This window comes from Gobio gobio (genome assembly GCF_949357685.1).
Source record: "Gobio gobio genome assembly, chromosome: 24".
In the NCBI taxonomy this organism is placed as follows: domain Eukaryota; kingdom Metazoa; phylum Chordata; class Actinopteri; order Cypriniformes; family Gobionidae; genus Gobio; species Gobio gobio.
Window position 1 is genome coordinate 19630903 of NC_137120.1, and position 20816 is coordinate 19651718.

The 20816-nt window shown below is 41.1% G+C and overlaps 1 protein-coding gene across 1 annotated transcript in view; it reads left to right on the plus strand.

The window, feature by feature from the left end:
• The first annotated feature begins 4968 nt into the window (after window positions 1-4968).
• Window positions 4969-20816, plus strand: part of rnf123 (ring finger protein 123) — a 220354-nt gene continuing 204506 nt past the window's right edge. Inside the window, exons 1-2 of the mRNA XM_079807156.1 lie at window positions 4969-5054; window positions 5692-5776. Of these exons, the coding sequence (XP_079663282.1) occupies window positions 4971-5054; window positions 5692-5776 (169 nt within the window). The 5' untranslated portion in view covers window positions 4969-4970. The remainder of the gene's footprint in view (window positions 5055-5691; window positions 5777-20816) is intronic.

A 20816-nucleotide genomic window follows, 5' to 3' on the forward strand; every position in this document is an offset into this window, starting at 1 on the left:
TGAACCCACCATATCGGTCAGGACTGCAGCTCTGTTAGAGAAGTGGGGGATAAACTTGTTATAAAACCCAGCCATGCCTAGGAATGATCGCAGCTCCCTGCGAGTCTGTGGCTGAGGGCACATCTCAATGGCCCGTACCTTTTCCACCTGAGGCCTTATCACCCCACCACCTATGACGAATCCCATATATTCTGTCTCAGTTTTTGCTATGGCACATTTTTGTGGGTTAACAGTCAAACCAGCTCGCTGAAGACGCTGTAGAACCTCCTGGATGTGTTGCAGATGTTGCTCCCACGTGTTGTTGTAAATCACCACGTCGTCCAGATAAGCAGCTGCAAAGGTCAACCCTCGTAGGACATGGTCCATGAGTCTTTGGAAGCTGGCAGGGGCCCCATGCAATCCAAAAGGAAGGACCCTGAAATGAAATAACCCCCATGGGGTCTTGAACGCTGTCAGCTCTCTGGACTGGTGAGTTAAAGGTATCTGCCAGTACCCCTTTGCAAGGTCGATGGTCGTCAGAAACTGACAGTTACCCAGGCGATCAGTGAGGTCCCCTATACGAGGAGTGGGGTAGGCATCAAATTTGGTCACAGAGTTAAGGTAACGGAAATCTATACAAAATCTTATGGTGCCATCCTTTTTTGGAACAAGGACCACCGGATGACACCATTCACTTCTGGAGGGCTCTATGACCTTCAGCTTCAGCATTAAATCCACTTCCTTCCTGAGTGACTCTTGCAGGCGCTCTGGAACCCGATAGCTCATTCTCCTCACAACAGCATCTGGTTTCAACACAATGTCATGCTCTATTAAAGTGGTGTACCCTGGATACTCTGAGAAAACCCCTGATGGGCAAAGAGCCCTCACCTCAAGCTGGCGCTGCGTTGACAAATGACTCAGACTGACATCCCCTTGAGCAGATTGGGGTAAGTATTGGTCATCCAGGTCTTCTTCTTCCTCCACCTGCCTAATCATCAAGCTCTGTGCAGTCTGATCAGGACGAGGAACCCATTGCTTAAGAAGGTTAATGTGCAGCCTTCGTGTAGGACCATCCTTGCCTGACCGTGAAACTTCATAGGTGGTAGAACCCAGTTTCCTCCTAACTTCAAACGGGCCTTGCCATTTGGCCAGCAGTTTGCTTTCATGGCTGGGCAGCATCACCAGTACCTTCTGACCGGGTTCAAAATGACGCTCACGAGCCGACTTATCATACCAAGTCTTCTGGCGTGTTTGCGCCTCAGCCAGATGAGATTGGGCCAGTGCGCTCATCCTCTCCAAGCGCTCTCGCATCTGCACCACATAGGACACGACATTCACCGGCTCATCCCTTCTCTGGCCTCCCTCCCACATTTCTCGGAGCAGAGCAAGCGGACCCCTCACCTCATGTCCATATAAAAGTTCAAATGGGGAAAAGCCAGTTGATGATTGGGGCACTTCTCTATAGGCAAACAGGATATAGGGGAGCCATTGGTCCCAGTCTTTACCGGAGTCACAAACAAACTTGCGCAGCATCTGTTTGAGGGTCTGGTTGAACCTTTCAGTGAGCCCATCTGTCTGGGGGTGGTAAGGAGTCGTTCTCAGACCTTTGATGCCAAGCAGTGTGTACACCTGTTTCAGAAGGGTAGACATAAAGTTAGTCCCTTGATCAGTCAAAATCTCACACGGAAATCCAACTCGGGAGAACAGTTGCACAAGACAGGTTGCCACATACTTTGCTTTGATGGACCTCAAGGGAAACACTTCTGGATACCTGGTTGCGTACTCAGTTATAACAAGCATAAACCGGTTACCTGAGCCACTTTTCTCAACAGGTCCGACCACATCCATCCCCAGCCGTTCAAACGGAGTGCCTATGATGGGGAGCGGTTGGAGAGGAACCCGCCTCGGGCCCTGTGCAGAAACTTTTTGACACTCTGGACAACTCCGACAATATTGGGTCACCTCTGCCTTCACGCCGGGCCAATAAAAGAGTCTTCTAATCCTTGCGAGAGTTTTAGATTTCCCCAGGTGGCCAGCCCAGGGAATCGAATGGCCCAGGCTAAGGATAGTGTGGCGGACACCCTGTGGAACCACCAGCTGTGTTACTGACCCAAACTGACAGTAAAGGATTCCCTCTTCAAGGAAGAATCTTTCCCCAGTCGAGTTACAGTCAGCATCCCTTTCTGCATCCTCTTGCTTTGCCCTCTCCCGGCAAGGGACAAGACTGGCATCCTCCTGTTGCAACTGAGCAATGTTAGTCGGCAGCCTAAATTCTGGGGTACACTCAGAGACGAAGTCAACTGGCATTTTAGAAACATTATATTTAATTTTGTCCAACCTTTTCTGTCGACAGGATTTCTTGGGCTTTGCAGATTCCGGAGTTTCCAGCTCATCGTCAAAGAAGGGTAGGGCCTTAAGCAACTGCTCCCCTTCCTCTTGACTGGTTTTTGATCGTGTTATGACCATATTACACGAGGGTACTGGCTGTAACAAGTCCCAGAGCACTGGCAGGTCATGACCCAACACCACCGGAAATGGTAAGTTGTCCGCCACGGCCACGTCCAGTAGATAAGTTTGCCCTTTCACCTTAAGGTATACCTCTGCGGTAGGCAGCCGCTTCTCATCACCGTGAACACAGCGGATTGATTTCCCCCTACAGCTGAGTAAAGTAGATGGCATATACTTGCGATGTACCAGGGTCTGATCACTTCCAGTGTCTACCAGGGCCTGCAATTCTCTTCCATTCACCTCCACTGTGGTCATCGGTGGCAACCAGTCAACATTCACAGGTGAACTCGCACCACCCCTGGGCACATAACACAGGTGAGCTGTCTTGGCAGTATATTTAGGGCACATAGGTTTGGTATGACCTTCCTGACCACACTAACAGATCGGCACTCTCTTCTGGCCTTTAAAGGGAGTTGAAACTGCAGGTCCTCCTCCAGGAGGCTTACCAGCACTGGAGAAATGTCTCTGTGGTTGCTGAGGGAGATTTTGTCTATGATCATCCCTGCTGGTTTTCCACGCCCATGGTTGGTTCCTCCGGCGTGCGGCTACGAACACGTCGGCCAGCGTTGCAGCTTGTGCAGCAGTTTTAGGATCATGTTCCCGGATCCACACCTGGAGCTCAGGAGAAAGCATTCTCAGAAATTGTTCAAGAATTATGATTTCACCAACCTCCTCCACTGTTTTACCCCGTGGCTGGACCCACTTCCCATAGAGTTCTTTTAACCGCACATATAGTTCTTTAGGAGTCTCCAGATGTTCAACCGTCAGAAAACGGAACTGTTGTCTGTAGGTTTCCTGATTTATGTCATATTTTCTTAAGATTGCCGATTTCACCTCCTCATAGTCGAGCGCCTCAGCACTATCCATATGGACATACGCAGCTCTGCCCTTCCCTGTCAAGAGTGGAATCAAATGGAAGGCCCAATCCTCCTTTGGCCACCGGCAAACGGCTGCAATCCTCTCAAAAGTAATTAGAAAGTGTTCAATATCATCAGAATCAGCCAATTTCTCAAGTCTGGGCTCTTTAAACTGACACTGACCTGCATCACGGGTTTCTGACAAATCCTTCCGACCAACAGTGGACTGAGACAACGGGCGGCCAGAGACTGCTTCCTCACCGTCCGGACCTTCCAAGGGGTCCCCATCAGTCAGCAATGGATTAAAGGTTGGACTTGTGCGAGCCTGCACCTCCAATTGCAGCAGATTAAACTGATGTTGCAGAGATTTAAAGCGACGCTCTTGCTGGGCATACTCTTGAGTCCGGTGAGTTTCTTGGGCATCCACCTTTGCCATATGTGCTCGAAACAGGCCAGTCAGGTCTGCTATTGTGGGCTCTCTGCTTTCAGACTCCATCTCCCCCACTTCTTGTGCCTCTCCATCCTCCCCCAGCTCCTGGGACACTTCCTCAGGTGGCTCTACTGGAGCAGATTTCAGGCCTGCTTTTCTTCCTCCACGATTCATCATACATAGAGTGCCAACCTCCAAGGAAAGAAAGGGAGAGGAGAAAAAAAACTTCTATTTCTGGGAAACTATGCCTCCTACTGGCGGATCCCACCGCTGCCACCACTTGTGAGGGACCGACAGTCAAGGTAAGGAAGGCAATGAAAAATAGTTTCCCAAAAAATTATTTAAAAATTATTTCTACACAAAAGATTCAACAAAGGAAACTAAAGTCCAAATAAACAAATCAAATGTTTAGGCCTATAACTAAGGTCAACAGAACAAAACAAAACTCAGATAACTTAAGACATGTGAAAACCAACCTGAACTGACCTCCTAATGACACATCAGGGACACATTTATACAAATGGACTAGTCCACATTAACACACAAGGGGGAAGACAAAAACACAAACTTCAAAATACAATCAGAAATCAATAATAACCAGGCCAGTTCACTAATTAGAACAACAAAACATACATATCTTAAGTCAACAAAGAAACAAAGTAAGCAGACAAGAAATTAGCATCAAAAACCCCAGATCCAAACATTATATTCCCCCCACAGTCAATCTGCTGATTGGTAGCAGCAGGCGGAACCAAAAACAGCAGTCCGTGCAGCCTGCCGGCCCTTTACACGCGCGCACTGCAAATTGGAAGTCGCTGATCATCAGTCAACCATTCCGACCATCCACAGCACCCCAACGGTAACTTAAACTCAAAGAAATCAATATTAATATCAGTGTACCATACAACATAAACTAGAATGTGTGCACTAAAACCAGCCAATGATGTACTGCCACTCAAAATAAATATGTAAATGAGGAATAAAGTGTCTGAGTCTTATTACCAAATAAATGTGCTATGAATACAGAAATTACGTGGGGGAAACTAAATACTAAGATATTCAAAGTGTGTGTGTGTGTGTGTGTGTGTGTGTGTGTGTGTGTGTGTGTGTGTGTGACATTACCGCTCACTGATGTGTGGCTGCATTGTGGGCCATCACAATTATTTATTGTAATATCTGTAATATCTCTCAGGCGGATGGCTATGATGAGGAACTTACTGGCTCCATATGAACAGAGACCATGGGCTCAAACCAACTGGATCCTGGTTCGTCTTTGGAGGGTACGCTGCATTTCTTTTACTGCCTCACACAATCCTTACCCCCCTCCCCATATTCCACTCACTCCTTTCTTTTTATTCTTACTTGATCCGCCCCCCCCCCCCCCCCCCCATTTGATTCCAGCTCAGAATATGTGCATTTAACATTTAGTCTGCTCTCAGTGCTAAAAAAATGAGTGCAATGTTTTGTATCTCTTAAAGAAAGCATTATTGGGTTTATTCATCCGCAAATTTATGATTATGGGTCTGTTCTTGATAATTTTAAGAGTTTATTGGAGTATTGGTCTGTTGTTGTCATTTTAATTTATTACAGATCATTGTTCAGAAAAGACTGTCTTTCCCTTAACTCTTTTAGGCCACACACAGAGTCTAAAACGGGTCACTTAGGCCACTTATCTTCTGAGTTCTTAAACCTGTTTTGTACACACTTTTTATCATTAACCCGCTAAACATGGGTTAATGTAGTCATGGGCTATTTAATGCATCTTGATTACTTACATAAGTGACAGTCGCATTCTTCAACAAATGTATACACTGTTTTAGAGCTTAAAAAATGCATATAAAACATTTGAATGCTGTTGTCACTCCCACAACTTTGCAGTCTGCACGTGGTCTCATATTTTATTCCTCCTGTCTACAGGGTTGTGGCTTTGGCTACAGGTACACACGTCTGCCTCATCTGCTCAAGACCAAACCAGAGGACGCCAACCTGCCCAGCCTGCAAAGTGAGTGACTGTCCTGTCTTCCTCCATGTTTTTTTCAGCCCATCCTCAAACTTTACAGTTTTTCTTTACTTTTCTGTACTCTTTTCTTTTTGTGTCATTCTCTCGCGCTCTCTCATGCTCTCTCTCATGCTCTCTCTCTCTCTCTTTCCCATTGTCTTTATTGTTGTTATATCATTTGATAAAATGTTTTTATAAAGATTAAATAATTGTAATATAATTAGGAGTTTTAATTGATTAAACATGTCACCAAATCAATGATTAATTAATTGAATTAATCTCAATTAAAAGAATATATCAGTATTTGAAGGAAAGCCCAAAATGAAGATCATTGAAAGGCAATACTCTGAATAGGATGAATAGACAAAAGGCGAGTTGCAGAACCCAAGTGCAGTTTATTTACAAAACACAAACAAGGACTTGACTTGAACAGACTTGACTTGAACAGACTTGACTAACCAAAGAACTCACCAACAGCGGTTTACAGGAAACATTCAATACTCGACCAGGAGACATGGCAAACATTAGGGCTTAACCCCTAGGAGTCTGAACTGTTTTGGGGTCCTTTAAAAATTTTGACATGCTCTTACATTTGTGCTTTTTTCAGTGGCTTATAAATAATGAGCTGCATAATGAGCTGCATAATTAATGAGCTTCATACCTGACTGAGAGAGCAAACAAATGCTCTTCTTATTTAGTTGAAAATTGTACTTATCTAGTAAATGCATATTGATTTAAGAATTTTTAAATATTTAGACTAGAAACAAGACAAAAATGACTAAGACAAGCATTTTTTCAAAAATTTTTTTTACTATTTTTTATGTTTTTAAAAGTAGTCTCATGCTAAAAAAATTTAATAATGAATAATTAAAATTAAGATACAATTTATACAAAACGAAATTCACTTTAAAGAAAGCAATTAACTTTCTACAAAACAAAAAATCACTTTCAACAAAACAAAACTCCAGAATCATTTCTGACAAACTTTGATATTAAATTAAAATACCATTAGGCTATAATATTTAAACATCAATATGAAGCAAAATACGTTTGACTGGTACTATATTTATAGCATCTGAGCAGACATTTGTTAGAATATTCCTATTTAATAATTGTTAAATCGATATGTCATCCTCAATAAAACCTGTCTCCGGCGTGTTGCCTCCGAGCTTTCGAATATTGCACTTTAATAATTGTTTCATCAATACGGCATCCTCAATAAACCCGTCTCCGCCGTGATAACTCCCGATATTTCGATTATTCGTATTTAATAATTATTTAATCGACACATCATCCTCAATAAACCCGTCTCCGGCGTGTTGCCTCCGATCTTTCGAATATTCCGATCTATTATGACCTCTGACCTGTAAAGTTGTCAGAGTAATAATCATACGCTGTTTGTTAATTGGCCAGAGGAGAACCGGCACCCCGACTGAGCCTGGTTTCTCCCAAGGTTTATTTTTCTCCATTAGGTCACCTGATGGGGTTTTGGTTTCCTTGCCACTGTCGCCTCTGGCTTGGCTTGCTCAGTTGGGGATACAAATTTTTTCTAATCTAATCATTAAACTAAATTAACCATATAAACTAAATTACTGATCTAATTACTGATCTAAGCCCACATTGTCACTGTATGATAATTGAAATGAACTGATGACATCACCATTTTCTCCAGAACGGTTATACAGCTGAATACAATTCTGTTGCATTATTTTCCTGTTTAACACTGTGAAGCTGCTTTGAAACAATCTGCATTGTTAAAAGCACTATATAAATAAAGTTGACTTGACATTTACAAATAAAAGCTTTATTGATGTGACACTAGGATTTTTACAATAAACACGTTAGTTCTACCATACACCGCCTGGTGCTACTTGGACACGTCATCAGTGATGATCCCGGGGTCAACAGATGTTTCGGGTCTTTATTCAATTCAATTCAATTCAAATTTATTTGTATAGCGCTTTTCACAATACACATTGTTTCAAAGCAGCTTTACAGAAAGTGCATTTCATAAATGTACATTGAAAAATGTTAGAAAGAGAATGTTAAAGAAAAATGTTAGAAAAAGTTAGTGTCCCGAGATAACAACAGAAAAGCAGATGGGAAATAATTAGCATAGCTGATGTTCAGAATATTAATGCTTTTGATCCGATTTAACTGTAGTATAGAAGGTAATTATAATGTGAATGCTTGGCTAAAGAGATGCGTCTTTAATCTAGTTTTAAACTGGGACAGCGAGTCTGAACCTCGAACAATATCAGGAAGACTATTCCAGAGTTTAGGAGCTAAATGTGAGAATGCCCTCCCTCCTTTAGTGGACTTAGATATCCTAGGAATGACCAGAAGCCTCGAGTTTAGTGATCTTAAAGAGCGCGATGGATTGTAGGGCGATAGAAGATCCGTTAAATACACTGGAGCTAAACCATTTAGGGCTTTATAGGTCTGTAGCAATACTTTGTAATTGATACGGAACTTAATAGGTAACCAGTGTAGAGATGATAAAATTGGTGTTATATGATCATATTTTCTTGACCTAGTAAGAACTCTAGCAGCTGCGTTTTGGACTAACTGTAGCTTGTTTATTGAGGATGCAGGACAACCAGCTAATAAAGCATTACAGTAATCTAGTCTCGAGGTCATGAATGCATGAACTAACTTTTCTGCATCAGAAATAGATAGCATGTTACGTAGCTTAGCAATGTCTCTAAGGTGGAAAAATGCCGTTCTTGTAACATATGAAATATGATTTTCGAAAGACAAGTTGCAGTCTAATATAACACCCAGGTCTTTTACTGTAGTGGATAAAGTGACAGGACATCCTTCCAAGTTAAAGTTGTATTGTGAGAGGTTTTGTGGGCAGTTTTTTGGACCAATAAGTAATACCTCCGTTTTATCTGAATTTAATAGCAGAAAATTACACGTCATCCAGTATTTAATATCATCAACACACGCTGTCAGTTTAGATAATTTAGCATTTTCATCTGGTCGTGATGAAATATATAATTGAGTGTCATCAGCATAACAGTGGAAATTAATTCCATGTTTTCTTATAATATTACCAAGTGGCAGCATATATATTGAGAATAGCAGAGGACCTAACACAGATTTTAATCAACAGACACCCTCGCCCGGGCGACCCTGCCGGGGGTGATCAGAAGAATATCTGAATGAACGTCTTTGACAGAGAGGCTGCAGATAGCGCATCATGTTTGTTTTCTTTATTTTGCAAAAAGCAAAACATTTTGTTTTTATTGTGACTGTACACAAAAAAAAGAAACTTAACAGATTATAATGATGTATAACACTTGCCTGAATGATAAAAAACGACAGAGTTATTTGAGTCTCTTGGGCAGTGAGAAGAAAAAAAGAGAGCCGATCACGCCGGTGGGACCGCCGACTCGATGGGGTTAAATACACAAGGACTAATGAGTAAGACAATGGATACCTGTGAACAATCAAGACAATGAACCAATGACAACATGATACAAGATCACATGAGGGCATGGGCATCACATGACAACCAGGAAACATGACAGTGAACATGACAAAATAAGAACATGAAACATGAACATGAAACAAATCGTGGCGCACTGTGACAATGCTAATAGCATCTATCAGAGTCTTTCATTTTTATTGATGTCCCACAATGCTTTACTGGTTAAAACCCTGAATACACTATATGCAGAGGCTCATTTATATAAGCAGTCAAAGCACAAACACTCATTAATCATAATAACCACCTCATAAACAGTAATATCAATGATTTAAGTTTTTCTTAAAAAATGTCCTTGAATGCTGTCAAATTAGAGTAGGTTTGTTTGTTAGATCCTTGCAAGGTATACCAATAGCCTTACTGTGCAATAACTGATATATGTAGCTACCTGGCTTAATAATTGGATTGAGTCTTGGACTGGTGATTCCCACACTTTATTGCGATCATCGTTGGACACCATAAACATCGCCATCATGCATCGAGGGAATCAACCCGTAAGAGCTTTGTACAAAAAACAAAACAGCAAATGAATAAACCATGAAACAAACATACATGAAAACAAACAAATAAACGAAATGATTCAAAACGTACCGAAACCTACTGCAACACTACAAACAAACAATCTTTACACAAAGAAACAGAATCAAAACACACGGATAACAGAAGTCAAAGACCGTACCTTGTTCTCCATTTAAACCAGAAGCTAAAAACTCCTTGCACCGTGAACCGTCGATGCTAAGACTTGTGCATCTAGGCCTCGTTCCATACTGAACTGTTTGAACAACACTCAATATATCCACATCCTCTGCTCAACCGGATGTCAAAATAAAAGACCTTCGTTATCATAACATAAATGAAACCAAAGAAAAGCTGGAAAACAAATACCACGCAGAAATACAAACAAGTAATCATATAAAGGAATATGAATAATAATAATAATAATAATAAATGAAAATAAAGCAAACAATGCAAAGCAAATTATTAACACTCCCACCAAATTATGAGTGCAAACATCACACCAAATGTACAAGCACGAATAATTTCCCTTTGTCCCTTTTTTTTTTTCTTTTCTTTTACTTTCGTTTTTTTTTTTTCTTTTGACCTTTATGACCCCAAAAAAAACATTAAAATTCCGAAACATGAGTTTAGAAATATTAAAATAATCATTGATCTTACAATGTCTCAATGATAAACCCTTGAAAGATCCTAATGTCCCTCCATTAATAAAACAAGTTTTTGCACTGGTCTTTCGATTATGGACGGTTTACTAATATGCTTGCCCTTTGCGTTAAGCTTTGAGTCACCTAGAAGAATCTTGGCCCTTCTCACAAGCCCGTCACTGCTAACAACAACGTCCTTTATCCTGCCAAGCCTCCATTCGTTTCTAGGCACTTCCTCTTCCTTGATAATGACAACGTCATTGACTTGAAGGTTTCTCCTAGTCACATTCCACTTCTGTCGGGCGGTTATACTCGCAAGATACTCTTTCCTCCAACGACTCCAAAATTGTTCCGCCAAGTACTGCACATGTCTCCATCTTTTCCGTGCAAACACATCCTCCCGGATAAAGTTTCCTGGTGGAGGCAAAGCAGCAGTCGTTTTTAACGTGAGTAGATGATTCGGAGTAATTGGTGCTAGACTCTGAGGATCAGTCAAGCAATCCACGGTGAGCGGTCTACTATTCACAATGGCCATTGCTTCATACAAGAAAGCTCGTAAAGAGGAGTCATTTAGCCTTCCTGGGTGAAGTGCAAGAGTCGCATTCAGCACAGATCTTATGGTTCTAACTTGACGTTCCCACACACCACCAACATGACTTGCACGTGGTGCATTCATAAGGAAGTCACACTGCTTCTCCAGTAGGAAGGTTGTCACTCTTTCCACGTCCATCTCCTTAAGTGCATCCTTCAACTCATTTTTTGCGCCAACGAAGTTGCTGCCTTGATCAGACCTTATCTGTTGCACAGTACCTCTTATGGCAATAAAACAACGCAGAGCATTGATAAATGAATCTGTGGTCATGTCAGTAAGCATTTCGATGTGTATAGCACGAGAACTAAAACAAGTAAGGAGAAGACCGTATCTCTTATGAACACTTCTGCCCTGCTTGATAAGAAATGGGCCAAAGCAGTCCATGCCAGTATATGTAAACGGAGATGATGGAACCACTCTCTCTGAGGGGAAATCAGCCATTCTCTGTTCTTCAACAGGTCGCCTGTGTTTCCTGCAAACAATGCAACTCCTGATGCAAGATGCTACAATTCTGTTAATCCCTGGGATCCAAAAGCCATTAGATCGAATCTCATTTATAGTGAATCCTTTCCCCTGATGTGCAACTTTGTTATGAAAGTGAGCAACAATCATTTCTGTGACATGATGATTCTTAGGAATTATTATTGGATGTTTCACAGAGTCTGGAAAGGTTGAACGGCAAAGCCTACCTCCCACCCTTAACACACCATCTTCATCCATGAAAGGGTCAAGAGGGTACAAGGTGCTGCGAGATGAGACGCTTCTCCCACCCGTTATCTCTTTCAGCTCATCCTTGTAGGAACTAGATTGCAGACATTTAATTATGCAAAGTTTCGCCTTTTGTTGCCCGGATACAGTACTGATGTGATTAGACTTGACTTTGTTGGCTCTGTCAACCTTCTTTGGATGGAAGACACCATGATGAGGTAAGTACCAGGTTTCTCCTTCCTTGCCACTACTGTGCACTTCCTCAGCATCTCCTCTCTGAAAGATCTCATTCATGAACTCACTGTAACGTTCCTTATACAACTCATCCTTTAGCATCTTTCTTTTGAGATGATTGAGTCTAACCATAGCGCATTGTTTGTTGCTTGGCAAATTGGGTCTCACCTTAAACGGAAGTGGCATTTGATAATGGCCATGGACATTCTTCCATATCCCTTCCTTCAATTTCTCGAGAGAAAGAATGTCATCCTGAGACACCTTTGCACTCTCTTCTTCAGTGTCTTTAAACTCACTCTCGAGGACACGAATCACATCACCTGGAGTGATAGAAGGGAGCTCCTTAACCGTAGTGCGATGACACAGCCCACTGATTCCAGGCAGATTGGAATGTGGCGAAGAACAACCTACTATGCTCCATCCCAAGTCTGTCCGAATGGCATAGGGATCATCATCTCCTCCTGTTATTACTTCTCGGGGAGTCATCGACCTTGAACAATTGTAGCCTATTAAAAGAGCAACATCACAGTCTTGCAACGGTGGCATCTTGTCCGCAATGACTGTAAGATGATTCCACCTTTTAGCATCATCACAAGTAGGAATGTGGTTACGATTAACTGGTATGCAGTCCTTGGTGTACGTAGGTGGCAAGTCAATATAGTTACCGGACTTATATGCTCTGACTCGGAGTCCTGACACTCTGTCACTTTGCAGAACGGTATCCTTTCCAAGCATGGTGGTGAGCTTCAGTTGCACTGGAAACGTTGTTGCCTGTAAAGCATCACACACTTCTTTATCAATAAATGTGGTATCACTCTGTGAATCCAAAAGCGCATACACCAGTTTCTCACAGCTTGGTTTCTGCCTTGTGGACACCCAGACAGGTACAATCATTGAAGTATACGTACTTCGCTCTTCTCCAGTTACACTTAAGGCCACTGCATTCATCACATCATTAGATTCACTTTGAGACTGAACAGCAGGAAGTGATGTCTTAATTGCCATTGCAAAGTTCTCATCATGCAAACTAGTTGGATGTCTCCTCTTACACACATTACAAGTGAGACGGCAGCGACATTCCTTAGCACTGTGGCCAGACTTGAGACATCCATAGCAAAGCCTCTTTTCCTGGACACATTTCCGTCGCTCCTCCAATGGTCTGCTGAGAAAACTGAAACAGTTGTCAAGTTGATGGTTATCTTTCTGACAAAGCACACACAGAATCTTATTCCCTGGTTTGGTAACTTTTTGACTCTCTACGTTCGTTTGAGTACTGAAAACTCTTACTCTGTTTCTGTTGGTCTCTTTCAGACTTGCCTTCTCATTTACAGGTTCTGCGGCACGGAGAGTGTGAAAGGAGGTAACTGGATTACAAGCAACCTCTGCTTCAGTTGACACAAATGCAGCAAATTTTTTAAAAGAGGGATACTCATGGTTTTCAGAAAGAGATTGTGTGACTTGACGATTCCATCTGCTAATTGCCCAATCAGGTAATTTCAACACAAGTTTCTGATTTTCTTGGTAGTCATTTAAAATTTGAAGGCCTTTGACATGTGGCATGGCACCCTGGCATGCATTTAGAAAGTCAGAGAAAGTCTGAAGACCAATGGCATCCTTTGGCTGAATTCTAGGCCAGCTTGCAAGCCTTTCTCTGAACGCCTTTTGAACCACAAATGGCTGGCCATAACGACTGTTCAATCTGCACCATGCATCTTGATAGGCTTCGTCATCTGTTCTGAAGAAAGTTCCTTCTAAAGCGTTTCTAGCAGGACCACTCACATATTTCCTGAGATAAAACATCTTATCAGCAGAAGAAATGGTTCTCTTGTCAATAAGGGCCGTAAAGGATTGTTTAAACTCAATGAAATGAATGGGGTCACCCGTGAAGACAGGAGGTTCTGGTACTGGCAATTTGCTCATAACCATGCCGTCTTGAAATGCTTGAACAAGAAGCGATGTGTCAGTCACTGATGCTTGAACTGTCGCCCTCCTGGTTTCATGACCCACCCTTTGAGACGTTTCTTGCTTTGCCATACCTTCTTGAGGGAAATCAGACTCTGACCTGTTCATGCCACCACAATCTTTGGGCGAATTAATCTTTTCTTTCTCAAATTCTTGACTATAGATTTCTAACTTAGCTTGAGCTGCTTTTAGATCTTTTTGTGCTTGAATTCGCTCTAGCTCCTTCCACTCACCATCAATGACTCTTTTGTGCTGTTCTTCTAACTGGTTTATCTTTTCCTTTTGCTTTGTTTCTTCTAGCAGAACATTATACGCAGCTTGCTTGGCCGCTACTTCTGCTGCAGCATCTACTCGCTTGACTTCTAAGCTTGACATGACAGAGGGATTACTAGAATAATTACTAGTTTTCTGACTGACTCGTGAACTTGTTGAACCAAAAATTGAGTGGGCATATTGATGGTTTAATAAGGTGCGAAGACGGCTTCTCTCCCTTACATCATTAAAATCTCCATCTACACCTGATATTCTCTCATAAACAATTTTAACAATATCAGCTGTTACCGCTTCACATGCGTCCATTTTTCTCCTCATTTCAATAGCAGGTGAGACATGCTCTCTAAAGTCATCATAGGCATTTAAAACTTTGTTCTTGGCCTCCTCTAAAGTGTCGACCAAAATAGCTAACTGAGTCTGTAGGGCATCTGATTTAAGATGCTCACGTGCACTGCGAGCTTCTATTTTCCAGTGATTATATAGAGATTCAACCCTTTTCTCTTTCTTTTGTAGCTCTTCTTGCTGATAAGCTAACATTTTTTCAGTAGGAACATGCGTGCGCTTTGAACGGCGTGCACTCTCACTTTGAGTTTCTACCTGACCATCAAGTTGCCTATCGGCCTCCTTTGCACCTGCATCTGACTTTGACATTTTCTCTTGCATTTAAATTTCACTAAAATTACATTAAAACGACATTTTTCTCATTTAACATTCAAGTTGATTGATAACATATGTTCAGCAGATTCACCTTTACCACATGTGCTAAAACATTAACCCTTAAATGTGAAACTGAACGTTTCAATACACGTTAGTCCATACATAGGCAAATTAATTGCAGCAATGTTCAAAGCCCTTTAAATCAGGGAAAAACGAGAAAAGAGTCTCTTCAGAATCAATTTCTTTGTCTTTGGTACTCACTGCGATCCACCAAACAACTTGTAACAGTTCCTTTGCCAGTTCATTAAATCGGTCCAATCGCTCCCCGTAGATTCATTGAGCCATCCGCTGAAACGTTGCTTGAAACTTGATCCATTAAGAACGCAATCACACTGTCCCCGACGAGCGCTCCGACATCAAAGCTCCTCCTTCAGCCATGGCGTTCCTTGAAGCAACACAGTGGATCGACGATGGCAAGCTCTTACTGTAGCTACCTGGCTTAATAATTGGATTGAGTCTTGGACTGGTGATTCCCACACTTTATTGCGATCATCGTTGGACACCATAAACATCGCCATCATGCATCGAGGGAATCAACCCGTAAGAGCTTTGTACAAAAAACAAAACAGCAAATGAATAAACCATGAAACAAACATACATGAAAACAAACAAATAAACGAAATGATTCAAAACGTACCGAAACCTACTGCAACACTACAAACAAACAATCTTTACACAAAGAAACAGAATCAAAACACACGGATAACAGAAGTCAAAGACCGTACCTTGTTCTCCATTTAAACCAGAAGCTAAAAACTCCTTGCACCGTGAACCGTCGATGCTAAGACTTGTGCATCTAGGCCTCGTTCCATACTGAACTGTTTGAACAACACTCAATATATCCACATCCTCTGCTCAACCGGATGTCAAAATAAAAGACCTTCGTTATCATAACATAAATGAAACCAAAGAAAAGCTGGAAAACAAATACCACGCAGAAATACAAACAAGTAATCATATAAAGGAATATGAATAATAATAATAATAATAATAAATGAAAATAAAGCAAACAATGCAAAGCAAATTATTAACAATATATACACTCACCTAAAGGATTATTAGGAACACCTGTTCAATTTCTCATTAATGCAATTATCTAATCAACCAATCACATGGCAGTTGCTTCAACGCATTTAGGTGCAGAGCACCGTGCGGTTGCGTTCGCTGTAATTTGGGTGCATTTCTAGACTTGTATTTCTTTAAAGAGCACCTATCATGGAATTTTGAAATTTACCTTTCATGTAGTGTGTAACATAGATCTAAGTGAACAAAAACATCCTGCAAAGTTTTGAAATATGACTATATAGTTATTTTCTTTCAAAAGTAAGAGTCGACTCTGAGTCATTTTTAAGAATCGTTAGAAGACCGAAGCTTTTTCTCTGACTAGATGACGTCAACTTGTCAAGTTATTTGAATACGATACGCCCACTTATTGTGCTCCAAGACGCCAGTGAAAACTAGAAAACATCATGGCAACGAGACGCTGTGTTCTGAAGTGCGACTCAAAAGCACACTTTTTTCATCTGCCCAAGGATGAGCATTTGAAGACTAAGTGGCTTGAAGACAAACCATACATTGTCGCGATTGTGTGTTTGTTTAATCGTCAAATGTCTCTATTTGCATGTTTCGCAATCTCAGGAAGCTTTTATTATGGACTTCTATTATGGCACATGGTTCTTCTTCGTCTGTCTGTACCATATATGGATTACATGTGCACAGAGCGCCCTCCCGCTGCCAGGATGAATGAAAACAACACATAAGAGACTCCATCGCTCGTGATTAGGCTACATCTGCGCATTTTGAGGAAGTATTGAATAAAAAATACTCCTCTGTTTAGAAATTTGACACAGACATATGAGAATCTATCAATATGTCTCCTCATCTGCACACTTTTGAACTAAAAGCCCTGAGGGATGTTGATTTGTCGCGAGTCTTCGTGAGGAGAATAGAGGAGTTTTTTTATGAATGAGATCAGCTGAGGCTCATATTACAATCAAACGGTTCCGACGCGGTTTTCATATTCATAACTCCTGACACATTAACAAATTACTGTCACTATAAGACTTTGATGGGCGTTCCGTTTCCGAAAATATCTGCACAGACTATACCAATCACAACTGACTGGGTCATCGGACCAATCAGCGCAGATTAGCGTCACGTAAAGGCGGGGTTTTGAAAAGTGAATCACTAAAGGAATCATTTGAGAATCGCTTTCAAAACAGGTAAAAATAAATGCATATTATAAGAAAACTAAAGTCTTTTTTGTCATTGCATGCATGCAAAACTGTTGTTGGGGACTTCTAAAACAATTGAATTGGGCTGTTATTTACGGTAGCATTTATTCTTATCATACCAAGCATATGACATTTTATTTACAGCAATCATGTTATGATTGCACGAGATATGCACCACGAGAGCAGCGCGTTCCGATCACAAAACTCTCCTCTCCACCGTGAATAAATCACAATCTGAATGCACAAGGTTTTATCACTTACACTGAGGTGGTGTGCACAGTTAATGTGAGAATCAAAGGCGAACGGCGCGTGACATACGTCCAAACGTTAGCGATTGGTTAGGCAGATCCAGAGTGACTCTTGGCAGATCCAATAGTTTTAAACTTCAACTGAGTACCAGCCTTCAAGGAAGTAAACGCTTGTCAATGGAGGTCATAAAGTGGTGTGTCATGGTGTCATGGTGGTCATGGTGTTTAGTGTCATGGTGGTCATAAAGGGTAGCCTGGTCTTACCAGACTCTTGTACATTTAATTTGTACATAGAGTCTGGCCACTGACTCTATGTACAAATTAAATGTACAAGAGTCTGGTAAGACCAGGCTACCCTTTATGACCACCATGTACCCATCCTCTGATGGCTACTTCCAGCAGGATAATGCACCATGTCACAAAGCTCGAATCATTTCAAATTGGTTTCTTGAACATGACAATGAGTTCACTGTACTAGAATGGCCCCCACAGTCACCAGATCTCAACCCAATAGAGCATCTTTGGGATGTGGTGGAACGGGAGCTTCGTGCCCTGGATGTGCATCCCACAAATCTCCATCAACTGCAAGATGCTATCCTATCAATATGGGCCAACATTTCTAAAGAATGCTTTCAGCACCTTGTTGAATCAATGCCACGTAGAATTAAGGCAGTTCTGAAGGCGAAAGGGGGTCAAACACAGTATTAGTATGGTGTTCCTAATAATCATTTAGGTGAGTGTACACCGATCAGGCATAACATTATGAGGTGAAGTGAATAACACTGATTATCTCTTCAGCACGGCACCTGTTAGTGGGTGGGATATATTAGGCAGCAAGTGAACATTTTGTCCTCAAAGTTGATGTGTTAGAAGCAGGAAAAATGGGCAAGCGTAAGAATTTGAGCGAGTTTGACAAGGGCCAATTTGTGATGGCTTGAAGACTGGGTCAGAGCACCTCCCAAAGTGCATCTCTTTGGGTTGTTCCTGGTCTGCAGTGGTCAGTATCTATTAATAGTGGTCCTAAGGAAGGAACAATGTTGAACCGGCGACAGGGTCATGGGCGGTCAAGGCTCATTGATGCATGTGGGGAGCGAAGGCTGGCCCTTGTGGTCCGATCAAACAGGCGAGCTACTGTAGCTCAAATTGCTCAAGAAGTTAATGCTGTTTCTGATAGAAAGGTGTCAGAATAAACAGTGCATCGCAGTAGGGGTCGACCAATATGCGGTTTTTTGCAGGACCGATGCCGATACCTATAATTACAGATCAAGTAGACCGATAACCGTTATTTTGAACCGATATATGTGTCTAGTGTAAAAATTTAAGAATATTAAAATTAAGAATAAAAAGGCCTCTGACAAAGAAAGACTCCCTTTAAATTATTTTACCATATCTTTAATTGGAAGAACTTTTAATATTAACAACATTAATATTAAGAATAATAACAACTACATAAAAAGTGCATGGATCATCCAGCAGCATTCTGTTAACATTCTGTAAACCTTAAAGAAGTAAATTTAAACAACAACAAGCTACAAGTGAACAAATAATGGAAAATAAATGTAACAAGCTCCCTGACCCTAACCCTAACGTTCTTATAACAAAAGTCTATTAGCTGGGACTGTACTACAGCTAAACAGCTGGGGAAAGGGAAGTATTGGCTTCAATCATTTACATGTTAGAAATGTAGGGCAGGCTATATGTAATAGTTAATTAACCTCTCATAATTATTTTCTGATGACTAAAACATGTGATCTATACATGCTAAAAGGTGACTATAGCACATTAATGGATTAAATTAAAAAAAGCACACACACACACACACACACACACACACACACACACACACACACACACACACACACACACACACACACACACACACACACACACACACACACACACACACACACACACACACACACACACACACACACACACACACACACACACACACACACATATATATACACACACACATATACATATATATATATATGTATATTATATATATATATATATATATATGTATGTATATATATATATGTATATATATGTATATATATGTATATATATATGTGTATATATATGTGTGTATATATATATATATATTGTTCCAAGTAGTTAAACTCCGTTAAAGCTATCACTGCAATGACTGATATTGACTGGGAATTCACAGTATAACTGGAAACGGGGTTGCTTGTCATTAAATAGATTCTATTGAGGTGTTTTGCAACTTCAGTGTAGTGATTTAATGCAGCTTAAATCACTACAAGTTTATAGTGATCACTGCTGCAGTGCTGCCTTACCTTTGCGTGATCACTGCGCAGTAGTGATGTGTCGTTCATGAACGATTCGTTAATTTTGAACGAATCTTTAATATGGGTGCATTCCAATCGACAGGGTCCCTACACACTGTTCACTGCTCCCTACTCCCTGAGCACGGTATATCAGTTGAAGTGGACTTCGCTGACAATAATCGCTCATTTGGAACGCCCTGCAACGTCATCAAAGAAAGGCAACGATCGGGTGCAGATTATGACATAAATTAATATTGTAATTTACTTTACTTTCAAATTGAAAACCATATAATAAGCATATACATTTACAAAACACACAGTAGGCTATAGGCTAAAACATATAATCAAAACATTGTCCATTAGTTTTATTAGTTTACTTATAACCTGTATTGACTATGAACAGATTTGAAGCTGCACCTGTCATTCAATATGAAAATACTTTGATTTGGTTAACTATGTTTGTAGGCTATTCTTAATGGTGTTTGTAGCGGTCTCATCTCGCGCTTTCTTTCCCAAGTGCAGCTGCACAGTAAACATTCCTGAGGTAAATAAAGTAAAATATAAAACATGACAGCCCTCAGGTGCTTCTCAACACTTTTAATTTGTTTACATATTCATAAAATATAATATATAAATGTAACAGTTATTGCCATAACCATTCATAAATACTCTAGTTTGTATAATAACTGAATATTCAAATGCATGTAAACTCCTTAATCGCAGAGCTGTTTAAAAACTATTCCAACCAACGGCTCTGCTCCATCATTAATTAGTTCAGACAGCTGATGCATGCGACGCGCAAAGACATTTGGGTGATTTTCACTCTCTACTTCCTGTGAAGTGATGTATCGATGTTCCCTTCTTCCCTGCGCCGTTCACAGTACCCTTCGGACTGAACATGTTCGCTCCCTTTGGATTGGAATCTCACTTAAGATGGCGGAATACCCTCTGAAGTCCACTTCGCAGTCCACTTACGGTCGAATGGAACGCACCCTATGACTCGGGACTACCGAGTTGTCTCAGAGAGTGATTCGTTCATTTTGTGTTGACCTGATTGCGCATTACGCTGATTCTGTACTGGAAAGAACAAAAATGATTAGTTCATCTTTCGAGTCTCGAGTTCGG